The sequence below is a fragment of the Poecilia latipinna genome, unplaced genomic scaffold (genome assembly GCF_001443285.1).
Source record: "Poecilia latipinna isolate Pla-1442-1.1 unplaced genomic scaffold, P_latipinna-1.0 Scaffold60, whole genome shotgun sequence".
In the NCBI taxonomy this organism is placed as follows: Eukaryota; Metazoa; Chordata; class Actinopteri; order Cyprinodontiformes; family Poeciliidae; genus Poecilia; species Poecilia latipinna.
Genome location: NW_015112676.1, coordinates 63,754 through 83,911, shown reverse-complemented (window position 1 = coordinate 83,911; position 20,158 = coordinate 63,754). Strand labels below are relative to the sequence as shown.

The window sequence follows — 20,158 nt, the reverse complement described above, 5'->3', positions numbered from 1 at the left end:
TTGGTCATTCTAAGCACCGTAATGACGCTACTTCATTTTGACTTGTAGAAACAAAAAATATGTATTGTATGTTTTCTTGATTACATTTAGTTTATGTCTCCAAAACTATGGTATTAAAACTAATCAAAATAAATGTAGCACAGTGCATCGATATAGTACAGTTGGCTTAACTTAGAATACTTGCTATAAATAAAAAGCATCTAAATTTGTTAAGGTGAGAATATTTTGTCACCTTAAGCTTGCGTGATTGGTGTCTACTGCATCGGCTGAGCTCACAATTCATTTGAAATCCAACTCAAAGGACTTGCAAACTAGCAGTGCGATGTGTGTTTATCACAAAATTTTGTTCAACTGTGTTACAAGCTTTTGACAAATTCTGAAATCAATTACAATAATTCTGTCATTTACAGAAACAGCACCAGTTAATATGCTGTGTTTTATACATTTTCACAGATGCTTGAAAAATGTTACATTTTGTCCCGGGAGTACTTTAGTTGGTCGCAGGCTGTATACTTACTTAAATATCCTGTTTAAATATGGGCTTGTAGATATTAACATCGGTGGGTCCATCTCTTTTAAACAGGGCGGAATCCCAAACAGTGATATTCTAATTATTGTTTATCAGTAAATACGAATATCAATTTTAGATACCTCTTTGTGCAGTGCAGTGGGTTGGGTTTCAAGCTATTCAAGATATTGACTATAGAAGAAATTTAATCCTGTTCATCTATTCAATTTAGAGGGGAGTAGTCCTAACACACTTTGTTCCAGACGCTCTGCGGCTGCGCGAAGAGAATGCCACGTACTGGTTGACGTTGACAGACTGGATGACACTTCCTGATGCTGGTTCCTGGACTTAGCTAGGCCAGCTAACAAACTAGAACTTCACGGTTCGGGGAAACCTGTGAACACACAGCGTGGTGAAGTCGTCTGATTCAGGTAAAATACCTCATTGGTTTGGATGTTTAGCTGTAATCACTCAGTAGTTTCTATGTCATCACTGTCTGTTAGCTGCTACTACTTAGCGGTATCCGGCTAATGTTTCGTTTGCTAACTATATAGCTAACGGTGCGTTGGTTCACCCAGAGACTGATTCAGCAGAATTTCAGTTTTCAGTTTCCCATACATGCTATTATTTATAATCCAACATTGTGTTGCCTCAATACGCTGTTGGATTATAAAGTAAACTTTTATCTAGCTGCATGTGCTTGTTAATTGTAGAAACACGTCTAAGTCGATTCTTACTGACCTTTGGTGTAACCTGAAATTGAACTAAATCGTTTATTACATTTGCATACTGTTGTACATATATTTTCTAAAGTGATTGTTTATTATGTTCGGCTTGTGTAGCCCATGTATCTAGTACTGAAAAGGCCTGGATTGTCAAACTTAACCAGTCACACTGCGTTGTTGTTAATGTGATAAACAAAGTTGGGCGGCTCTTTTTTTTGCGGCCGATAAACGCAAAGTTGGCATGCATCATTATTTTATTCATTAAATTCCAGAGATTTTTGCTCCATGAAATCGCAGAGTTTCTCGGTGTCGCCATTTGATCTGCTTGTGTGCTAAAGGTTAGCAACAACACAATCCTTAGCATCTAGCCAATTACTCATCTGGCCAGGACTGCCAAAGCAGTAGGATTTCTGCAAATAAATCCACAGCGGGGCTTTGTTTGGCATAAACCTCTCAGATACTGAATCTATGGGAAGATAATAACTGACATGTTAGATCGCGGCTGATGTTAACTGGGGATGGGCAAAAGATTGACTTAATCACAGTATTTTGTAGTATTTAATGTGTCAGAAGTCACACTGAAGAGTGTTTGATAAATCCTTCTCTCTTTTTTTTTATTTAAATAAAATTTGCATACAGAGTTTTGAGGCTGGATGAAGCCATACAAATATAAATGCTGCTCTGAAAATGCAACCTAAACCTTATCACAAAAGGTTACTTCACTACAGCAGTAACACTAATCGATGATTCACTATTCACAAATGATATATATACTTTCACTTTTTGGGTGATGTTTGCAAACATCATCAGTGGTAGTTTATCATTACCTCTCTTTAATTCCCCCCCCCCCCAAACGGTGTGTTAATAATGATTGTACCCCATCTGTAATGTTAATGTGGAAAAATAAGATGAGTTTTGCTTTTGTTTTTGCTTTTCTGCCTTGTCAAATAAATTGTGTATGTTACCAGCTTGTTTTCCCCCCAAAATCTGATTATAATTAAAATTGATTTGAGCTCACTACTGACAAAAAAAAAAAAATGTAGCTGATTTTTCCACTCTGTTGTTTTGAGTCTACTCTGAGATTAATTTTTTTCTGTTGAAATCTAAACCTAAGTTATTTCTTTAATATACATGCAAGTAATCAAAATCTAATCATATAAAACACAACCAGGAATGGAGAGGCTGTTAATTAAATAAACTAAAATCTGGTGAAGAAGGAATGGGAATGTAGAGAGGTTTAGATAAAACATAAAAGAAATCCTGATGATTGCAGTAAATTGCCGTGGTTAATGTTAAATTAAGGTGAAAGACTATTCTTATCAAGAAGACTGAGCGTTCTGGTCAAAGTCAACATGAAGGCTGTCTTTGCCACTTCACAGGCTGACGTTTGACCCTTAGACTCTTCTGTTCATTGAATCTCTGATGTTATTATTTTGGTAGACTTTTCAGATAATCAGAGCCCACCTGGAACCCCTCAAAGTAAATATAGCTTAAGATGGCTTAATAAAGAACTGTTAAATACATCGTTTTTCCTGTAACATATTTTAGTCCTACACGCTTATCACTGCAGCCACCCACCTGACCTGATCTGCTGACATACTTTTGAGGAATTCCTGCTTGATTTTGTTGGGCTCATGACTGGCATCTCACAGATTTTTGTAAAATTGCCTCGCAGAGAGAAAGTAATGTTCATCAACTGGGACGGTCGCCAGGGTAGAGCCTGACAGCTCGTGTTTTTTCCTCTTTTTTTTTTCAGGCATATGATCAGCTCAATTCAGAAGGGATAATTTTTGCAAAATGTCGCAGTCAATTTAAAATATTTGCCAATAGTGATATTGTGAAGCAGTGTAGTTGGGGCTTTACATAAGATGACGTACTTCACTGGGACTCTACTTTTGCTACCAGTTGATGCACAGAGGCATATTTTCTGTGTCACTGTGTAGTGGCAGAATAAACAGCAAGTCTATTCATGCTCATGACCTAAACATAATGACCCATTTACAATACACACACCCACTGTCTTACCCGGTTTTTTTGTTTTGAGCTTGTCTAATAATTGTGTTCACTAACCTCTGTGCTAACATTTAGCTTTATATTGTACAAATCTAGAACTCAACCCAGAACAACTGGAACCAACATTCAGTTTTATCAGAAGAAGAATCCAGAGAAACCCCTGCTAGTTTATAAATTAATTAGTTTATAAATTACAATAGTAGTTTATAAATTACAAACTACTTATTCTTATGAAACATGGGGAACCGATATGTAGCTTCATACTTTTATCTGTTTGTCTTTCTTTTGGTTTTGTTTTGTTTGTATTTCCTTCTAATTCATGTAAATAACTTTGAACTGCCTTGTTGCTGAAAATGTGCTACATAAATAAAGCTACCTTGCTTTACCTCAGTGGTTTATTATATAGTAAGTGTCAATCTTAACATAGAAATTGATTTAAAAAAAAGTTAACACATTTACATAAGACCGTTCTTAGAATTCTTATTTCAGGTGTTTTTAAAAGTTTGAACTTGAATTTTGAGCTGTAAAATAAGGGGAGATTTTTGAACGTGCCCCTCTTGTTCCTCGGTAAGGCAGTGGGAGCAGCAGAGATCAGACGACACCATGAACGGCCAGCTGGACCTGAGCGGCAAGCTGATCATCAAAGCCCAGCTGGGTGACGACATTCGACGCATCCCTATCCACAATGAAGACATCACATACGACGAGCTGGTGCTGATGATGCAGCGCGTCTTCAGAGGCAAGCTGCAGAGTAACGATGAAGTTACCATTAAATACAAAGATGAAGGTGAGTCTTCCCCTCTTCTGAACCGAATGCAAGGCGCGTCTACCTCTGTTGCATCGTATAACTTCAGCACGTTTTTTTTTTTTTTTCCTTTTGTCTTTTTTTCTATTTCCAGATGATGACCTCGTCACCATTTTTGACAGCTCTGACCTCTCCTTTGCAATCCAGTGCAGTAGAATACTCAAATTGACATTATTTGGTAAGCTGTTTTTTTTTTTTTTTTTCTCACACATTTTTACAAAAAGATAACAAATTTTCTTTCTTTACGCTGTTCCGCCAGCCAGTCACTGGAGAGCAGTGGAGCTTTTGTTTTCTCCATGCTCTGCCCTGTGACTCGGTGTCTGTGGAATTTCACTGTGTCTCCTAGCATTGGATGAGCAAACAAATAACGACAAGTCAGGGTCAGATTTATCACAAAACCCAGTCGTGGCAGTTAGACCGGGTTATAAAGCCTAATTTAAATTGCGTACTAGCCCTGTTCACTTTAGCCGTAGCTCTTAGAAGTGTTTCTATTTCGCCCCTTCATGTCGGTCAAGGCTTCTAACTGTCAGTAGTTTTTAGTAATTGTAAGTTTCTTTTTTGAAAAGTGTTCGATTTCTATATAAAGTCCTTGAAGGTGCTCGATATTCCACCTGCACAGTTTGATGAGAAAAGACTCTTTATAGAAAGTCACGTGATTATTTATAAGCATAATGTGAGCAGGAGGTTCATTTACCTTAACACTTTTTGTTCAATATAATATTTATTATGCCTAATAGCTTAATGATTTGTGTAATTGAAATAAAGGAGATCTTATATTTCATATGTTAAAATGATTGAAATTGGAGGATTTTTTTCCCCCTTTACATTAGTGTTTTGTTCTCAGACCTGTCAGATGGACAGGATGTGTGAGAGAACTTTCAAAACATAAACTGTTGTTACATTTTAGTTTGTCCCTGCTTTGTACAACACCATCACACGACATTATTTCTAAATCATATCATGTAATGGTGTATTAAAAATGCTGTCTTTAGTTCATTTGTATTGCTTTTAACTCCAAAGTGTGGTGCTGTAAAACTTTTCAAACTTTTTGGAAAGTGCTTGAATTTTGCTGTGGGAAAAGCGCACGAACCACGCGTTAGTGCAACAATTGGAAGATGTTTTTCTTCTTTGAAACGAGGGCGAATCGGTACAAGCCCGAGCTTTGGATCAAATGCTATGACCTCATCTGGAGATCACTGCCTTGAACTTGTGCCAAGTTTGGAAGGCGTAGATCATGCCTGTGATCTCAGAACGGCCAACATCTTGAACCGGGGCGTTGCGCCCTGAGCCGTTTCCACAAGCACCGGGAAGCCGATACGAGGAACCGATATGGAAAAAAAAAAAAATGTCAGCTCCTATTTATTCTTTCCTAATTTTCTCTGTCGATTCAGAGTGGGGAGACGAGGGTTGAAGGTAGTTGTTGTGAAAAGAAACATTGGGTTAGGTGCAGGATTCTGCACATAATCCTGCCAGTTTATGACTGATTCTTTCATCATTTTTTTTATGTTGTAATTGTTTTTATTTGCAGTGAATGGTCAGCCGCGGCCTTTGGAATCCAGTCAAGTGAAGTACCTGCGCAGGGAGCTGATTGAGCTCAGGAATAAAGTCAACAACCTCCTTGACAGCCTGGAGCCGCCCTCAGAGCCTGGAATGACTTCCACGGCGCCTGAAAACGGTGAGCAGCAACTCGCCTTAACTTGATGCACCTTCAACTAACACAAGAGAAACTTCTATCTTTGTTTCTCCCTTCCTGTTAGGACTTCCCAGAATAGTTCGGAGGAACTCCCCAAAAGTAGCAGATCGTTATATTTCATAAGGAGAACTGAAGGAAATGTGTCTGACTTAGACTCTGACACCAGACTGAGGCAGTTTATTCAAGTCTCTATTAAAACACACATTTGATTGTTTTAGCAGGATATTTGCGAGCAGCAGCTCTCTGAACGTCTTATGCACAATTCATTTCGACCGAAGCCGTGTAAGAGCAGAAATGGGTTCTTACCACATCAGAGCAGTGAGCAAATGTTTTGTGCGAGTCTATTCTCTATTCTCTGACTATTTTTGTAATTCTCTCTTGACGCTTCTAAATGCCGTCTGTTACTTGCATTTAAGGACTTAAAAATGTTCCATCTTAAATTTGTTTTCTTCTAGAGTCGTTGGATGGGCGTGAAGGCAAAGTACTGACGGCAGACTCGACAGCGAAACAGGCTCCTCCGGTCAGCGCAGCCAGCATGTCGGCCTTTGACCCTTTGAAAAACCAGGACGAGGTCAACAAGAATATCATTTCTGCTTTTGGCCTGAGCGAGGACCAGGCCCCAGGTACGACACACCACACTCCCCAACTGGGATGTCTTCCCCTGGAAAGCGTTCAGTTTTGTCTCTAACGTGCTTCTCTCTTTTAAAAAAAAAAAAAAAAAAAAAAAAAGTTGCTCCCCCTGCTGCTGCAACAGAGGAGCGCTCGGGGACTCCTGACAGCATTGCTTCCTCCTCTTCTGCAGCGCCTCAGCCAGGAGTGCCCCCTCAGCCACAGCCTCCTTATGTTGGCGTACAACAGGGACCCCCCGCTGGAGTTGATGGTAAGAAACTGACCCACAAAGATCCCCTTGATTAATAGAAGGGAAAAAAGACATACTTCATGAGGATGGTAAGACACATCGCGATAGAGAAAGAAGAGCGATGCTTTGTTTTACAGCTGCGACGGTGCATTATTTCAAAGTTAGCACCAACTTAGCCTTACAAACACTACCTTCAGGTTGTGTAGCTTGAGAAATCTTTTTTTTTTGTAGTCCTAATTGGAATTTTTGCTAGCGTTTGTAGAAGCTAGAGCAGTGTTTCTCAAACTTTTCAGGCTGAGGATCACTTAACCCATTAAACAAACTCTCCAAGGCCACCTAACTTAAAAGTGCCCCTGCAATAACACAACATGTAAATGTATCATCTAAATATATCCAGCCTGAAATGACAGTATTAGTCTCTTAACTAATGAGAAGTGGTGCTGTTTTAGACATGTGAAAAGCATAAGCATGTCGAGTTATTTACAAATTCCAATTCACTACAAGTGTTGTGTGCATTAACATCATTTTAGGGCCATTTGTAATTTAGAAGCACAATAAAAGAAAAAAAATAGATTTGAGTTGCTTTGGCAGAAACAAAAATGCTCTTCTACACCAAAAATTATTCACCCATTTCTATGAGCGTTTTTTATCTATTGTAATTATTCACTGATAAATCATTTCTAAATTAAATAAAAATTACAGCAGCTGGTTTTAGGCCACTTACTCATTATTATTTTTAACCACAAGCCTTTGACAAGCTAACTGTACATATCACACTGTGAGCTGAGCTGCATATAAATGGTTGTTTAGATGCAGTACCTTGCGAACCACTAGGGGGCGCCTGTTGACCACCAGTGGTCTGGTGACCACAGTTTGAGAGAGATTGCACCAGAGCTAAAAACTAGAAACCAAATGCTTGGTTGATGTGATGCTATTAAAATTGTTGGGGAATATAGGATTTTGTTGGATGAGTGTTTATAGTCTGTTGATAAATTTTTATGGGTGTCGGTATATTTGCTTTTAGCTGCAGAAATAGATTGTCTCTGATCAATAATAGTTTGGATTTGGGAAACTGAATGAACCTCATCAGGGGAAAAAGTCACTGAAATTTATAGCAAATTTAAGGTGCGCTATATTCATTCTGGTTCACATCAACAAGCTTTTGTTTCTCGCTTACTCATAACTTCGTACTTCCTAGACTTGTTTTCTTTTTCTTTGGAACTCACATTTATGATGTCATGAGTGTTTTTGAATGAAAAATCACCACTGCAATCCTGAACAAAATAAAAACAAAAGTCTCCAAGGAGGTTATCTCACTAATCAGAGGTCTTGCCATTACTCTTCTCAGTGTGCAACCTGAGACTCCTACATGTTTGGCCCAAGCCAAAAGCCTGATTCAGATAGGCTAATGAGGGATTGTACATCTTTGCTAGAGAAAAACAAAACAAAAAACAAAGTTAGTTTTTAACTTTGTGTGCGGTTCTGCTGAAGTGTTACTCTATTCACATTTATTTCAATCATCTCTGCGGTCCATATTTTGCTAACTTTAAGTGATAAAACAGGAATAGTCTTTATTACTTTCAATTATGTGACTAGAAGCAGCTAAACGTTGTGGGAATATCAATCAAATGATGTTTTGTTTTTACGTCTGCTCTCTTCAAAGCCATTTTAGGGATTTCAGCTTTAATCGTTAGAAAGTCTTCAGGTGTTTATGTTCTAAGATGCACATTGCAACAAATCATAAGGTGCAGGTTTTGTTCACCGAGTTTGAAAGAAGCAGACAGGCTGCAGCTGCTGCTTTATGTGGTCAGTGTTCTCTTGGTATGGGTGGCACAGGTTTTATTTATTAGAAATCTGTGGAGCAATACAAACTATTTGTGACCAAGAAGCTCTCTCTTATTTTTATAGGCAAGTAAACAAGATGGAGAAAGTTATGTAAAGTTTGTTTTGGTTACACGTTTCCAAGCGTTTGGAAGTGATGCTACAAAGGCAGTATGGTGCCATCGCCGGTCTACACCTTTAAAACCACAACTTTTAAAAAAAAATGTGGAACTCTTTCTCTTTTTTTTTTTTCAGCACAGCTTATTTAAAATTCTATATATTTCAACATTTCTGTAAATTATGGAATTACTTAGCTGTGGGAAAAAAAACCCCTGAAAATAACGTCAATGCTGTTGTATGGATCGCTGTTCTCCGAATGCGACGGCCCTGTCGGCGTCGGTAGATGTAATTTGTGACGACGTCCCATTCTCCGTGCCACAGACAAAAAAAGTAGGGTAAAATTAAAGGTTCTGGTGATTTAAGTACTGCATTTTCCCCTATAAGTCATTACAGAACCATTGTTTTCCTATGATTCATTGGCAGCTGTGATTTTTTATTTTTCCTATTATTTTTGTAAATACATCTCTCATGTCCAATATGGTACCAAGTGTTTTGTCTTCATATCTGTCCCATGGTTTTATTCTCCTCACTTCCAAGGCTGCAGATGGTTGGCACACAGGGACCATAAACCCGCCCCTGTACGGACTGCTCTTTTACATTGTGGTTTCTTCACTCTTCACCCTCTTACTACTTTCTGTGGTTGCAGTCTGACAGCCTTGAGGCAAATCAGACCAGCCAGTCTGCGCACAATATTTTATATAGTAAAATATGAGAGTTTGAATGCCAACAGAGCACTTGTGTTAGCCAGAAGTCATCTTTTAATGGAGCCTTAGACTGCTTGTTAACTTAAGAATGCTGCTAAAACAATTTGTGAATAAATGGTAAAAAATTTGCCCTTTTTTTTTTTTTTCTGACACTCATTGAACTGTGGTAATAATTTCAATCTGTCCCCAAAAGTAAAAGAACTAGACATGTATTGATCAAATCCACAGTTGTCTTATTTGTGCAAAATACTCGTTGCAAAACAGGATTTTGTTTTGATGAACTCCCAAAGTATCAGTTTTAACGAGTTTCTGTGATTAAAGAGAAAATGTTAAGTTTCAGTGAAATCAACATTCAGATCTGCCCATCAATTTTACATAACAGTGCTCATAATGGACAACAGATGATGGCAACACAAGGAAAAAAAAACAAAACAATTTCACACACATGGCTCCTCTTACAGTAAAGACCACTGTGTTGGATGTTCATGTGGCGACAGGATCGTTCAGCCAAGTATTTCGTTGAGGTGTTTCTAATGCAGAGCATTGTGAGAAGTTATAAGTGAAGACTTGGCTTAAATGACATGCATGAAAAAACACTGGACCTATTGAATTATGGATCATCTTTAACATGTTAGAGATGCATCAAAAAGAAAAATCTGTTGCTTTTAATTGAGCACTGTTTTTGTCCAGTAATTGGCCAATCAGAAACTAAATATCCACTCAGTGAATGCACCGTACTTACTTGGTCTTATTGGAAGTTATTGTTGAGGGTATGCTGATAAATAATTGCCTATTTTAGTAGTTGAAACACCATATTTGTCTTAATATGCATTAATACGCACAGCGGCAACCGTCTTGGCGCCACCGCAGAACCTAACTTCCTTATTTTTGCTCTTTTTTGTGTACAGCCAATCAGTGCCAAGGAAAAGGAATGGCGCTCCAGGATTGGTTGCTTTGCACAGCCAGTAGCGAGTCAAGTTCTTCCCAAGCTGCATTTTTTTTCCAAATACTTTAGATATGATTTATGAAAAAATCCACAAATAACCAAATTTATCGCAAACGGATAAAGTGTTTTGTGTGTGTGGAGTAACGACCCACACACACAAAACAAATCCACAAATAGGCAGGATCGTGACAGACAGGCTCCTTTTTTATAGTTGAGCTTTTTTCTCTGAATTTCTTTGGCAGCTTTTATTTCTGAATGGATTTTATTGGACAAAGATGAATAATTTGTGATGCTTCTATGGTGTCAGTTGTTAAGAAATAGTTTTTGCAGTACAAGAGTAAATGAGCTATGCTATTATTGTTTTTGATGGATTTTATTGGGGTTTACTTATGCGTCATGACCAAGAGGAGCGTACTGCGTAGCTCTGTAATTTTGGGCAGGTTTTGAAGCTATCAGCATTTGATTGTAGAAAATATTTTTTACTCACAGAACCTAAAGAGAAATGGAGTAAAATCTGAATCTCCTTTTCTGCTCTATTGGTAAGAAACGAGCCATAAAATCTCCGATCAGCGTCTAGCTTTTTTTTTTTTTTTCCCAACCGGTGCTGTGCTCTGTTCTCTAGCTGCCTGCGCTGTCACCATACTCGTATATACCCAGTGTGAGATCTGGAAGTAAAATTGTGACCTTGTTTAGGGAAAACACTGACTTGCCAAGTCTCTGCATGTGTGTTCCACACTTGAACCTTTGATGGAAAACCTGATGAAAAAGAAAAAATGTATTGTGTGCGTTTTTTTTTTTTTTTTTTTTTTTTTTTTTTTAATCTTAGCATAAAATCATGCAGCTGTGTTGTGGTTAAGCAATAAATTATATATTTCTGTTCTTTTTGCAAAAAAATAAAAGATAAATGTATTAGAAAGTCAGATGCCTCTTGAGAAATATTCGGGTCTCTTCAGGATGTGATGATGCCAAACAATGAAGTCTCAGTTTGAAGAAGAAGTCGCTTTGCTCATATGATATTTGCAAACCAAAGCTGTTTATTTGCTGTGAGGCAGAGGAAAGGTGCTTTCTTTCTGCAGTTTTAACTACTTGCGCACCTGCATTCTGCTCACTTACTGAGAATCAGACTGTTTCCATGACGATTTGAGCACACGTCTACAGACGTTATACAGACAAACCTAACACCGTCTGATCTTTTAAAAAAAAAATATGTATGGGAGCCAAAAAAAACCCACGATGTCAAGAAGTTGTAAATCTGTCTCTGATGTATTTGGTAATGAGCTTCTTAATTGGAGAAGCTCGGTTAACTGTAATTTCACCAAAAGCTGTGACACCATCAGAAATTGGTCATTATACAAGCTGACTGATCTGTGGGGATGAGCTGGAACAAGCAGGGCCTATAAAACCTTTCTCGCCCTGTCGTCCATAAATGTAATTTATGCGCCGCACTCGAGTTGTTTTATGGAGGGTTGTTGGCCCACTAATTGTGCTAATTAGGTTTTAATTGTTGACTGAAATGCTGCGTTTCCATCCCGGATAACGAGCTCTGAAGAGGAACTGAGACGGCTTTGCAAGAAGAAACCTGAAAATGAAGCTAGACTTCTGGTTTGGCTTCACAAATGTAGGGCATGATTTTTAGATTTATGCCATGTTTAGCCTATCTGGTGTATAGATTAGGTAATAGTGCTGTTATGGAGAAGTAGTAGTTTTATATTTGGAGTGTTTCTAACGATACTGTTTTTCCACTGCCTCCTCAGGTCAGGTGTATCAGCAGTACCAGGCTCCAGGTGGATACCCTCCTCAGCAGCCAGGTGCGCCACCGCAGCAGCAGTACACCATGCAGTATCCCGGTAAGACGGAAACTGGGCAGGATTATAGGGGAAAATGCTTCTGTATTCATTTAATTTAGAAATAATCTGGCAGCAGAAGCTTCAAGTTTCTGCTCAAATGCTACAATTCTTCCTCACATAATCTATTGTGTGAGGAGCTTTTTCCTGGAGAGCAGGAACCACCTTTAAAAGACTGTTCAACTATAATTACAATCAAATATAACAAATAACAAGAGCAGCTACTATGAAGGGATTGCAAAATATCATTCAGGAAAATTTGTTTTAGAAAAATCTTTCAAACATCAGCTTCTAAATAATCAAAAATGCATTCATGTTTTTAAATTAATATATTTTTATTAGCAAATGGTTTTTTTTGTTGTTGTTGTTGTTTATTTGGATCCCTACTAACCGTTGCCGTGACGACTACTCTTCCTGGGGCCCACATCATAAAAATAAACAACAACACATATTCACACTTAATATAACATTAGTGGCATAGCATATTGATTAATAAATGTACAATTTTAACACTTTATGTAATAAAATAATTAAACAGGGCTCAGGCTGAATGCTCTGGCAATTGTTACATTTGAAACAGATGGAGATGGTTTTTTTGATTTTTTTTTGAGATGGTTCCATGTTTTTGTTTTTCTAAAACTACGGTTTTTTTTCTCCAGAATTCCATTTAAAAATGTTTTTTTTTTTATTTGGGGATGTGATTTCCTTTTTTATAATTGCTAATTTGCACAAATGATTAATCATGTGTTCATCCATGTGTGTATCAGTTGTTTTTCTTTCTCTTACCATCCTCCTGCCAGGCTAAGCCTGTCATATTTCCATGGTTGTTTTGCTGTTGACCGATAAATTCACATTTAATCATTAAAGAAAATTCACAAGATGTCCTCCTACTTCTCAGCTGGATACAGTTCTCAGCCTGGAGCCCCTCAGCCTGGCCCTCCACAGCCTCAGCAGCAGTTTCAGAACTACCCTCCACCCTCCTCCCAGGCTCCTGGCCCCGGTTCGGCCCCAACTCCTGGCTTCCAGACCGGCCAGCAGCAGCAGCAGCAGCAGCAGCAGCAGCAGCAGCCGCCTCATCAGCCTCAGGGAGCTCAGCAGTATCCACCCGGAGCCTTCCCTCCCCAAAACTATACCTCCCAGGGCTCCCAGCCTGCCAACTACAGCATGCCACCGAGCTCCCAGCCTGGCTCAGGGTTTCAACCCCGCCCGGGCTTCACCCCGCCGCCAGGCACTGCCGTCACTCCTCCACCCGGCGCTGCTAATCCCTACGCCCGCAACCGCCCCCATTATGGTCAGGGCTACACTCAGCCGGGACCTGGGTACCGGTAAAAGAGGGCAGTAGCAGGAGGTAATAATTCCTCGCCCCATGCCCCCCTTTGCCCCCCATTATGTGGCTCCAACTGTTTAAGGTGTGTGCAGGAAAAAAGGTCTACTGCTCTACAAATATCAAGTCCAAATATAAGAAAAACAGGCAACCCCTCCCTCCCTGTCTGATGGTTAGTGTTCGTACACACCTCTCTCTGTTCTGGTCCTGATGTTTGCTCCTCACCTTATTTATCCCCCTCTCCCACTCCCCCCCCATCTGTTCTCCTGCCACCTCCACCGGCTGTTCTGCCCTCCTGTGTCTGTCGTCGTAACAACGGACCTAGTCTGTACGCGCACACCTGGGAGACCAAAACATGCTGTTGCACAAACTGTTCTTCGTCCTTTTCATGATAAGGTGTTGTTTTGCGAGTGGGATCAGAATTTGTGATAAATTTCTTCAACAGCTTTGAGTTTACTCTGTGTAGGACACTATGACAAAAGTTAGCCCTGTTTTTCTTTTTCTTTTTTTTTTTTGATTAACTTCACCACCATGTTGGTATTAATAATGTGTCTGCCCCATGTTGGGAACACTATAGCTACAGGTTTAGGTAATGAAGGCTTCTCTTGTTTAGTTTCATACCGTCGGTCACCTCCAGCACAGCTTGTGTTCCTTTCTTTTCTTCTCACTGGTTTTTACTAATGTATATCAAATCAAATTCCTCTCTCAAATGAGATTAGTTGTTTATGTATAAATGTTAACTCTTCTTTTTTTTTTCTTTAATCTAATAAAGAATTGAGACCCAGTTTGAGTTGTTTGTCTTTTCTTAATGTTGTGCAGCTTTTTATTCAGTGTTTTTCTTAATCTTTTACTGTGGTTTCTGAGTTCACGTCTGTTAAGTATGGTTTGGACCGTTCCCTCTCCTCACCCTGCTTTGGAAAAACTGGAGTAATGCTGCTTATTTGGTTGTGCTTGGCTGGGACTTGTGACATGGGAATACGTGGTTTGGTCTACCACGTGAAACTGTCTGAATACACAAAGTTATTAATAATTTGGTAAAGCGTAAGCGTTGAACTCTCTTAGCAGCTGCTAGCTGAGCATCCTTCATCTGCTCCGTCACGCACTGAAAAAAATGTAAAGTTCTTCAACTTGGCGTGCTTTCTCTACACACCTATTTTTGCTATTTTATTACACATTTAAATCTTTATCATAACCTTCAGAAGTTCTGATGAACCCTGAAGTGTAAAGGGCAACTATTAAAAATATTAAATGAACTATTTTCTGATCTTAGCTGATATTGCTGTAGCCTGTTTTACCCTGGAGACATTGGCAAAAAAAAACAACACCTGAAGCATTTTCTAATAAGCCCATTCTAATTGTAATGTTGCGTTTCTAAATTAAAAACAGTCTAAAACATGGTGGTTTGGGATGAACAACCTTTTAATCTCAATTAGATTCAGGTTAGGACTTTGACTAGGCCATCCCAGAGTCTTGATGTTCTGAAACACTTAAGTGTGAGAAACCTAACAAAAAAGAAATGAAGGAAATTTGGAAGTGGGCAAGCACTTTTTCACACCGCTGTCTGTTTCCTTCCCTTTAAATTTACATTCACAGATCCTCTGATAAATACAAGAAACAATAACTCTTAGGTTTTTGTTCTTGTCTGCTAGTTTGGAGCTGAAATACATGTATCAGTCACTTTTATTTAAAATGTAAGTAAACGGGTAAAATGAGTATGATGTTGGTAAACGGCTTGTCTGTCTCCAAAGGCTGAGTAGTGAGAGAAGAAATCCTTCTAGCTGCACACCATCCAAAACCAGAGGGAGTGGTTGTCTGAAAAAGCAATTCTTAAACCAAAAAATATTATTAGAACAAGTTATAACTAATGTAACAGAGCTACTCCAGAAATACTGGGGCCATAAGTGATGTAATTCCAGAGAATTTCCCAGTATTACAACTTAAAAAGTCAGTGATACAACTTCATTTGACCAAACCAGGGATCAAGGCTCTGCTCAGTGTTGCAAATCAAAGAGTACAGAGTCTTGAGGTCTTCTTCAGAAATCAAAATAAAAGTAATATTTGTCGAAGCTTATTTATGCTATACATAAATCAGACTTTTAAACTCAGCTGACAGATGGGGGAACAAGTCGCTCCTATTGGTACTAAAAGTCTTAGAAGTTTGGAAATCTGTACCTAAAACTGCCCCAAAGCTTTCACAATAAAGAAAACGGCAAACCAAGTATAAAAACAAGATTTATTGCTGGAATTATAAATTGCACAATAAAGTAAAATCAGGAAAGAAAATTATGAGCAATATCAAGTTATTTACATTTTGCATAATGATTAAAAAAAAACAAATATGTTTTAGATATATATAAATTTGACGTGTACTTGCCTTTAAAACAAAACAAAAAAAATCTCAAATGCTGCTTCTAAACTTTTGGCTGCCTTACATTTAAAGGTTAAGATTTGTGAAATGTATTAAAGCAGAGAAGCATATCATTTTTGACACCATATACATATATAAACAGAAGTTTAACATTGTGCAAACTGCAACTGATTTTAGTCCCTTAGTGGCTGCAGAAGCTCAGTTCTGCATGTCTATGTATTTGCACTGTACATGTACCGTGAAAGCAGTATTTTCTGTACACCTTTGACCACAGTACGTGCTCTCTGACAGAGAGGTGTTTTCTCCTTCAACATCTCAAACGTTTGACTGCATACAGACTGTTCATTAATAACCCTTCGATAAATATTATTACACAAGTTAATACTGTGTGGGAGCCAGCTTCCCAGCAGTATCTTTATGAATGCTGTATGTTATTTTGGTTCTGTCATCCATTGTGAGATTTGTTTGTTTTTTTTCTCCCATAAATATAGAAATCTAGTTAGGTTTTAACGTATGTGACCCTAATAGTCCTTTAAAAGTTCACACCTGAAAGGTTGGAGGGAAAAAATCTATCAGATATTGCGGTCCAAGAAGACGGGGTTTAAGTCCGGTGAGGTCTTCCTTCTCACCGCCGATAAAGTTATCATCCAGAGCAGTCAGGGGGATTTTTTTTTTTTTACCACTTTCCAGGTATGGGTGTGCCACACTCATACCAGCCAACGTACGTCACATGAGACTTTCCTCCGATCTGTCCAAAGCTGACCGGTTCCTGTCTCAACGCTCTGAAGAACCCTGTCAAAGGAGATGACAGACAAACTGGTAATGGGTGAGCAAAATGTAGCTCCTGTCATATGTTCTGAATCATATTCAGTGAATTGGAGTAATAGAAACCTTTAAGCAGAAATTAAGAAGTCTTTTCTTTAAGACCACATTTATGTATTGAAAATGTTCAGGGCTTTTCTGCTGTTATGTTAAATTTTAGACTTTAATGTACTGCGAGCAGAAAGTCAACATATTTAACAAAAAACAAAGGCTTTAAAACATCAGTTTGTGTTAATTCATCTATTTTTTTAATTGATTTATGTCAGCGCTTCTTTATTCTGTGTGAAATTATGGTCAAACAGACAGCTTGAATGATTAATGAAAACAGTACTTGGTGTGCAAGTTTGAACTCATCATGGAATAATTTTTGTCTCATTTTAAAATAGTTGCAAATCTGTGCACAAGAAGAACCACAGCTGAAATACATCATCAGAAGCAGAAAATGAGTAAAACGTTTGTGCTTCTGAACCGTACCTTGCCTGGTTGGTAGCTGGTCAGCCAACATTTGGGTTCCAGTTCGACCGTCCAGGAAGGAATCCACAAACTGACAGTGGTCTTCTCCATACCCCGTCTGATCCCCGATGTTGTAAAACTTCCCTGGAGTTGGAAGAGTTACCATTTGTTTGCAACAGTAAGGCTGTTCTGCTTTCTCAGATCAGTTCTAATTTAAATTTGGAGCTTGTTTTTGTATTTTTTTTTTTAAGCAATTGTTCATATTATGCATAAATACCATTGAGGGAGTCGCTCAAGTAGATCTTGTATCTCAAGGAGTTGCAGAGCTGGATTCCCACAAACTTCCTGTACCAGGTCCTTTTTATGTACTGCTTCCCGTTGCATTCAGAGTAGGCATCGGATTTAAATGGGAACTGAGTCCAGATGGCATCTTTCCCTGTGACAAGATGCAAGGCTTCAACACACTGTACGAAGAGAACCGAAACACTCTGAAGAAAGGAACAAAACATTCACCTGATGCCTGCTCGCTTACGCGTGGATCGGCTGCAAACAAGATGGAGCGCAAGTCAAAGTGCGGTAATAAAACGTGCTGCAAAACTCCAGACATTTGGAAAGCAGGCTCTAAATAGCTGCTGAGTTTACAAAGACTCGAGTGTTGATGACTGAAACATCACAAAACTATAATACAACAGCTCAAAATTATTTAAAAAAAAAAGTTGTCCCTCTTATGTGACAATAAAATCAAATGTTTTTTTAGAACTTACCTGATTCGGTGTTAAAAGTGACAGGATCACTAGATGGTCCAACTCCAAGCTCATTTTTTGGTGTAACTGTGAATTCATAGCTGAAATGGAGCAAAAATTAAAAAATGAAATAAATCAGTCATCTACACAGATAAAAAGAATTAAACAGCCTAATCTAAAACGACGTGTTTTCTCTCATCTGAAACCAATCCGTCTCCTGAGCTGGGAGGTAGCAGGTTTTAATGCCTTCGACAGATGAGTATGAGTTTACTCTTTAACCAGCACACACACACACACACACACACACACACACACACTCACGGTGGGTTATTCCACATGCTGCGTTCAGATGTGTTGGCAACGACCTGCCAAACTAACCCAACCCAGACGGGTTCTGGTGAGTGGCCAGAGATTCTAGGATCTAGTTTAAAAATCAGCGACCCACTTTATCGCCACATGTTTCTTCGGCTTTGGTGTGACTGAGAACATATTTGGTCTGTGTGCAGACCAAATATGTTTCAATGCAAAAAACAAAGCATTTGGATTTCTTTTGAGTTACAGTCGACATCGAGCCTAGTCAGTGTAATTCCTGACTGGATTTAAAACTGACCTGACGTAGGATGGACAAGTGTCTGCGCCGTACCTGCTGTCTGGCGTGAGATTCTCAACGGCTGTGTGAGTCTGATTGGTCGTCAGGATGGACACTTCCTGTCCATTCGGTCCGGTGGTTGTTGATACCACCTCGTACTCTGATAAACAAGTCAAAGAAACAGTTTCGACATGTCAGACGTTGTTAATTTTAACCAAGTATTTGAAGGAGGATAGAAAAAGGTGTGAGGGTCTGAATCAAAGAATGAATTTCTCACACGCATACAAACATTTCCTTCACTTGATGAAGTGATTCATTTATTCTTATTATTAAAAGATCCTTACATATCAAAATGCGTATTCAAGTAAGACAGAAATCGCTTTTAACCAGTTAGAAATAGTTGGGATTGTTTGGCAACCTTTAATAACGTGTCACAAGTCAAACCTCAAACTCAAACGACTGTGTTTACTGATTCAACATTTGTCTCAACGAGTTGATTTCTTCATCCTTTCTCGAATATGAATCTTGGGTTCCTGTTTTGTCTAAATATAACAAAGACTAACTATGAGAAAGAAATAAGTCAAATTTATAGTCTGCCACAACCCCACGTTGAGGATGAAGTAAACTCGTGGAAATACACACACTGGCCAGATGAGAGGAACAGAACATCCTGGCCTACATTCAAATCCAATTCAATTCAAAAATACTTCATTGATCCCAAATGGAAATTAAATGTTGTAACTCAAGATTCTTCAAAGTCGAGGCAAATATGAAGAAGCCTCTGACTGAAGGGGCAGTTTTTCAGTCTTGTGACGGGGACGGTCAAGGTTGGCCATAATTTTCTTCATTTTATGTGAAATTCTTCTTTCCGATATCGTCTCCAGTGGCTCCGTAGTCGTCTCCAGAACAGAACCGTGTTGTTGAAATGTGACAATATGAAAACCTACGTGGACGTAAAGAGACACTGAACATCTCGCCCCATCTTTAGAGTAAAACAAGGTAATGGCAGCGTCATTCTATGGGTTACATTTCTTCAGCAAGGGAAATAAGGCTGTCTAATGATGATCAACGACCCTAAAAGTAGAGCCAGAGTTACAATGGAATTGAAGCATGTATTAGAATGGCCAAGTCAAAGTCCAGAAGTAAATCCAACTAAATTATTTTTGATCCTGGACTATTTTAGAAAGAATAATTAGGACCCTTTTCAGTCTCTATTTTTGCTGGTGTACATGTATCTTCTAACTTAGAGCTTTGACTGCTGTGAAAGATGGCTCCAGGAATGTATTCACTCAGCGGGGCTGAACACTTTGCCTCTTACTTTCCATATTTCACATTGTCACTAAATTCAACTCAATACCCAAGACAGTTCCTTCTGTGTACCTCTGGTTTCGTTATCAGATTTCTCCCAGTCCAGAATGACGAAGGACGGGCAGCCCTCCACAGTGACCACGGTGAGGTTGGACGGCGGTGTGCGAGGAGGACCGGTGACGTTCACATCGCTGCCTTCCTCATCAGGGAAATAAGCCATGGAGGAGGTGATGGAGCACGGCTCATCTGGCTTCTTGTCCGTCTTGTAGATGACATGAGGAGCTGTGAACAGGAACAGGGAGAGTATTGGTTTTCCTTTTTTAATGCCGGTAAAGCAGCAAAACAGTCCCAATAAAAACCTTACCTATAAAGCGCTTCTTGCCCATGATGTCTACCTCTGATGCAGGCATGGAGCTGAATATGGAGGAGTTTTCATTTAGATCATAACGACTGCCTAGAAAGGCAACAACAGATGGGAGGTGGGGTTAGTTGGGGTCAGCCAGCAGTCCCTGG

At 39.0% G+C, this 20,158-nt stretch overlaps 2 protein-coding genes across 13 annotated transcripts in view; one reads left to right on the top strand and one right to left on the bottom strand.

Annotated features, from left to right (window-relative positions):
- Window positions 1-767: 767 nt before the first annotated feature.
- On the top strand, window positions 768-13,808 carry tfg (trafficking from ER to golgi regulator). 4 transcript variants are annotated; one of them, XM_015056460.1, is made up of 8 exons: window positions 768-939; window positions 3,823-4,033; window positions 4,146-4,229; window positions 5,580-5,726; window positions 6,200-6,367; window positions 6,472-6,624; window positions 11,949-12,041; window positions 12,937-13,808. In XM_015056460.1, the coding sequence occupies exons 2-8, from the start codon at window positions 3,850-3,852 to the stop codon at window positions 13,365-13,367; spliced, it is 1,260 nt and encodes a 419-aa protein (XP_014911946.1). In that variant the 5' UTR covers window positions 768-939; window positions 3,823-3,849; the 3' UTR covers window positions 13,368-13,808. The 4 variants fall into 4 exon arrangements, with proteins under 4 accessions (XP_014911946.1, XP_014911953.1, XP_014911969.1 ...); XM_015056467.1 differs by having other exon boundaries at window positions 3,819-4,033; XM_015056483.1 differs by having other exon boundaries at window positions 769-939; window positions 6,547-6,624.
- Window positions 13,809-15,577: 1,769 nt separating this feature from the next.
- Window positions 15,578-20,158, bottom strand: part of LOC106962153 (target of Nesh-SH3-like) — a 29,370-nt gene continuing 24,789 nt past the window's right edge. For all 9 annotated transcript variants that reach the window (XM_015056357.1, XM_015056369.1, XM_015056397.1 and 6 more), the window contains 8 exons: window positions 20,010-20,099; window positions 19,718-19,927; window positions 18,392-18,497; window positions 17,770-17,849; window positions 17,519-17,548; window positions 17,283-17,441; window positions 17,027-17,149; window positions 15,578-16,522 (listed from right to left, as the gene is read on the bottom strand). In XM_015056357.1, the coding sequence (XP_014911843.1) occupies window positions 16,407-16,522; window positions 17,027-17,149; window positions 17,283-17,441; window positions 17,519-17,548; window positions 17,770-17,849; window positions 18,392-18,497; window positions 19,718-19,927; window positions 20,010-20,099 (914 nt within the window). In that variant the 3' untranslated portion in view covers window positions 15,578-16,406. The remainder of the gene's footprint in view (window positions 16,523-17,026; window positions 17,150-17,282; window positions 17,442-17,518; window positions 17,549-17,769; window positions 17,850-18,391; window positions 18,498-19,717; window positions 19,928-20,009; window positions 20,100-20,158) is intronic.

Coding starts and splice junctions, on each gene's coding strand:
- tfg (XM_015056460.1), top strand. CDS start 3,850: ATGAACGGCCAGCTGGACCTGAGCGGCAAGCTGATCATCAAAGCCCAG. Junction 4,230..5,579: donor ACTCAAATTGACATTATTTG/GTAAGCTGTTTT, acceptor TTTTATTTGCAG/TGAATGGTCAGCCGCGGCCT. Junction 6,368..6,471: donor GAGCGAGGACCAGGCCCCAG/GTACGACACACC, acceptor AAAAAAAAAAAA/AAGTTGCTCCCCCTGCTGCT.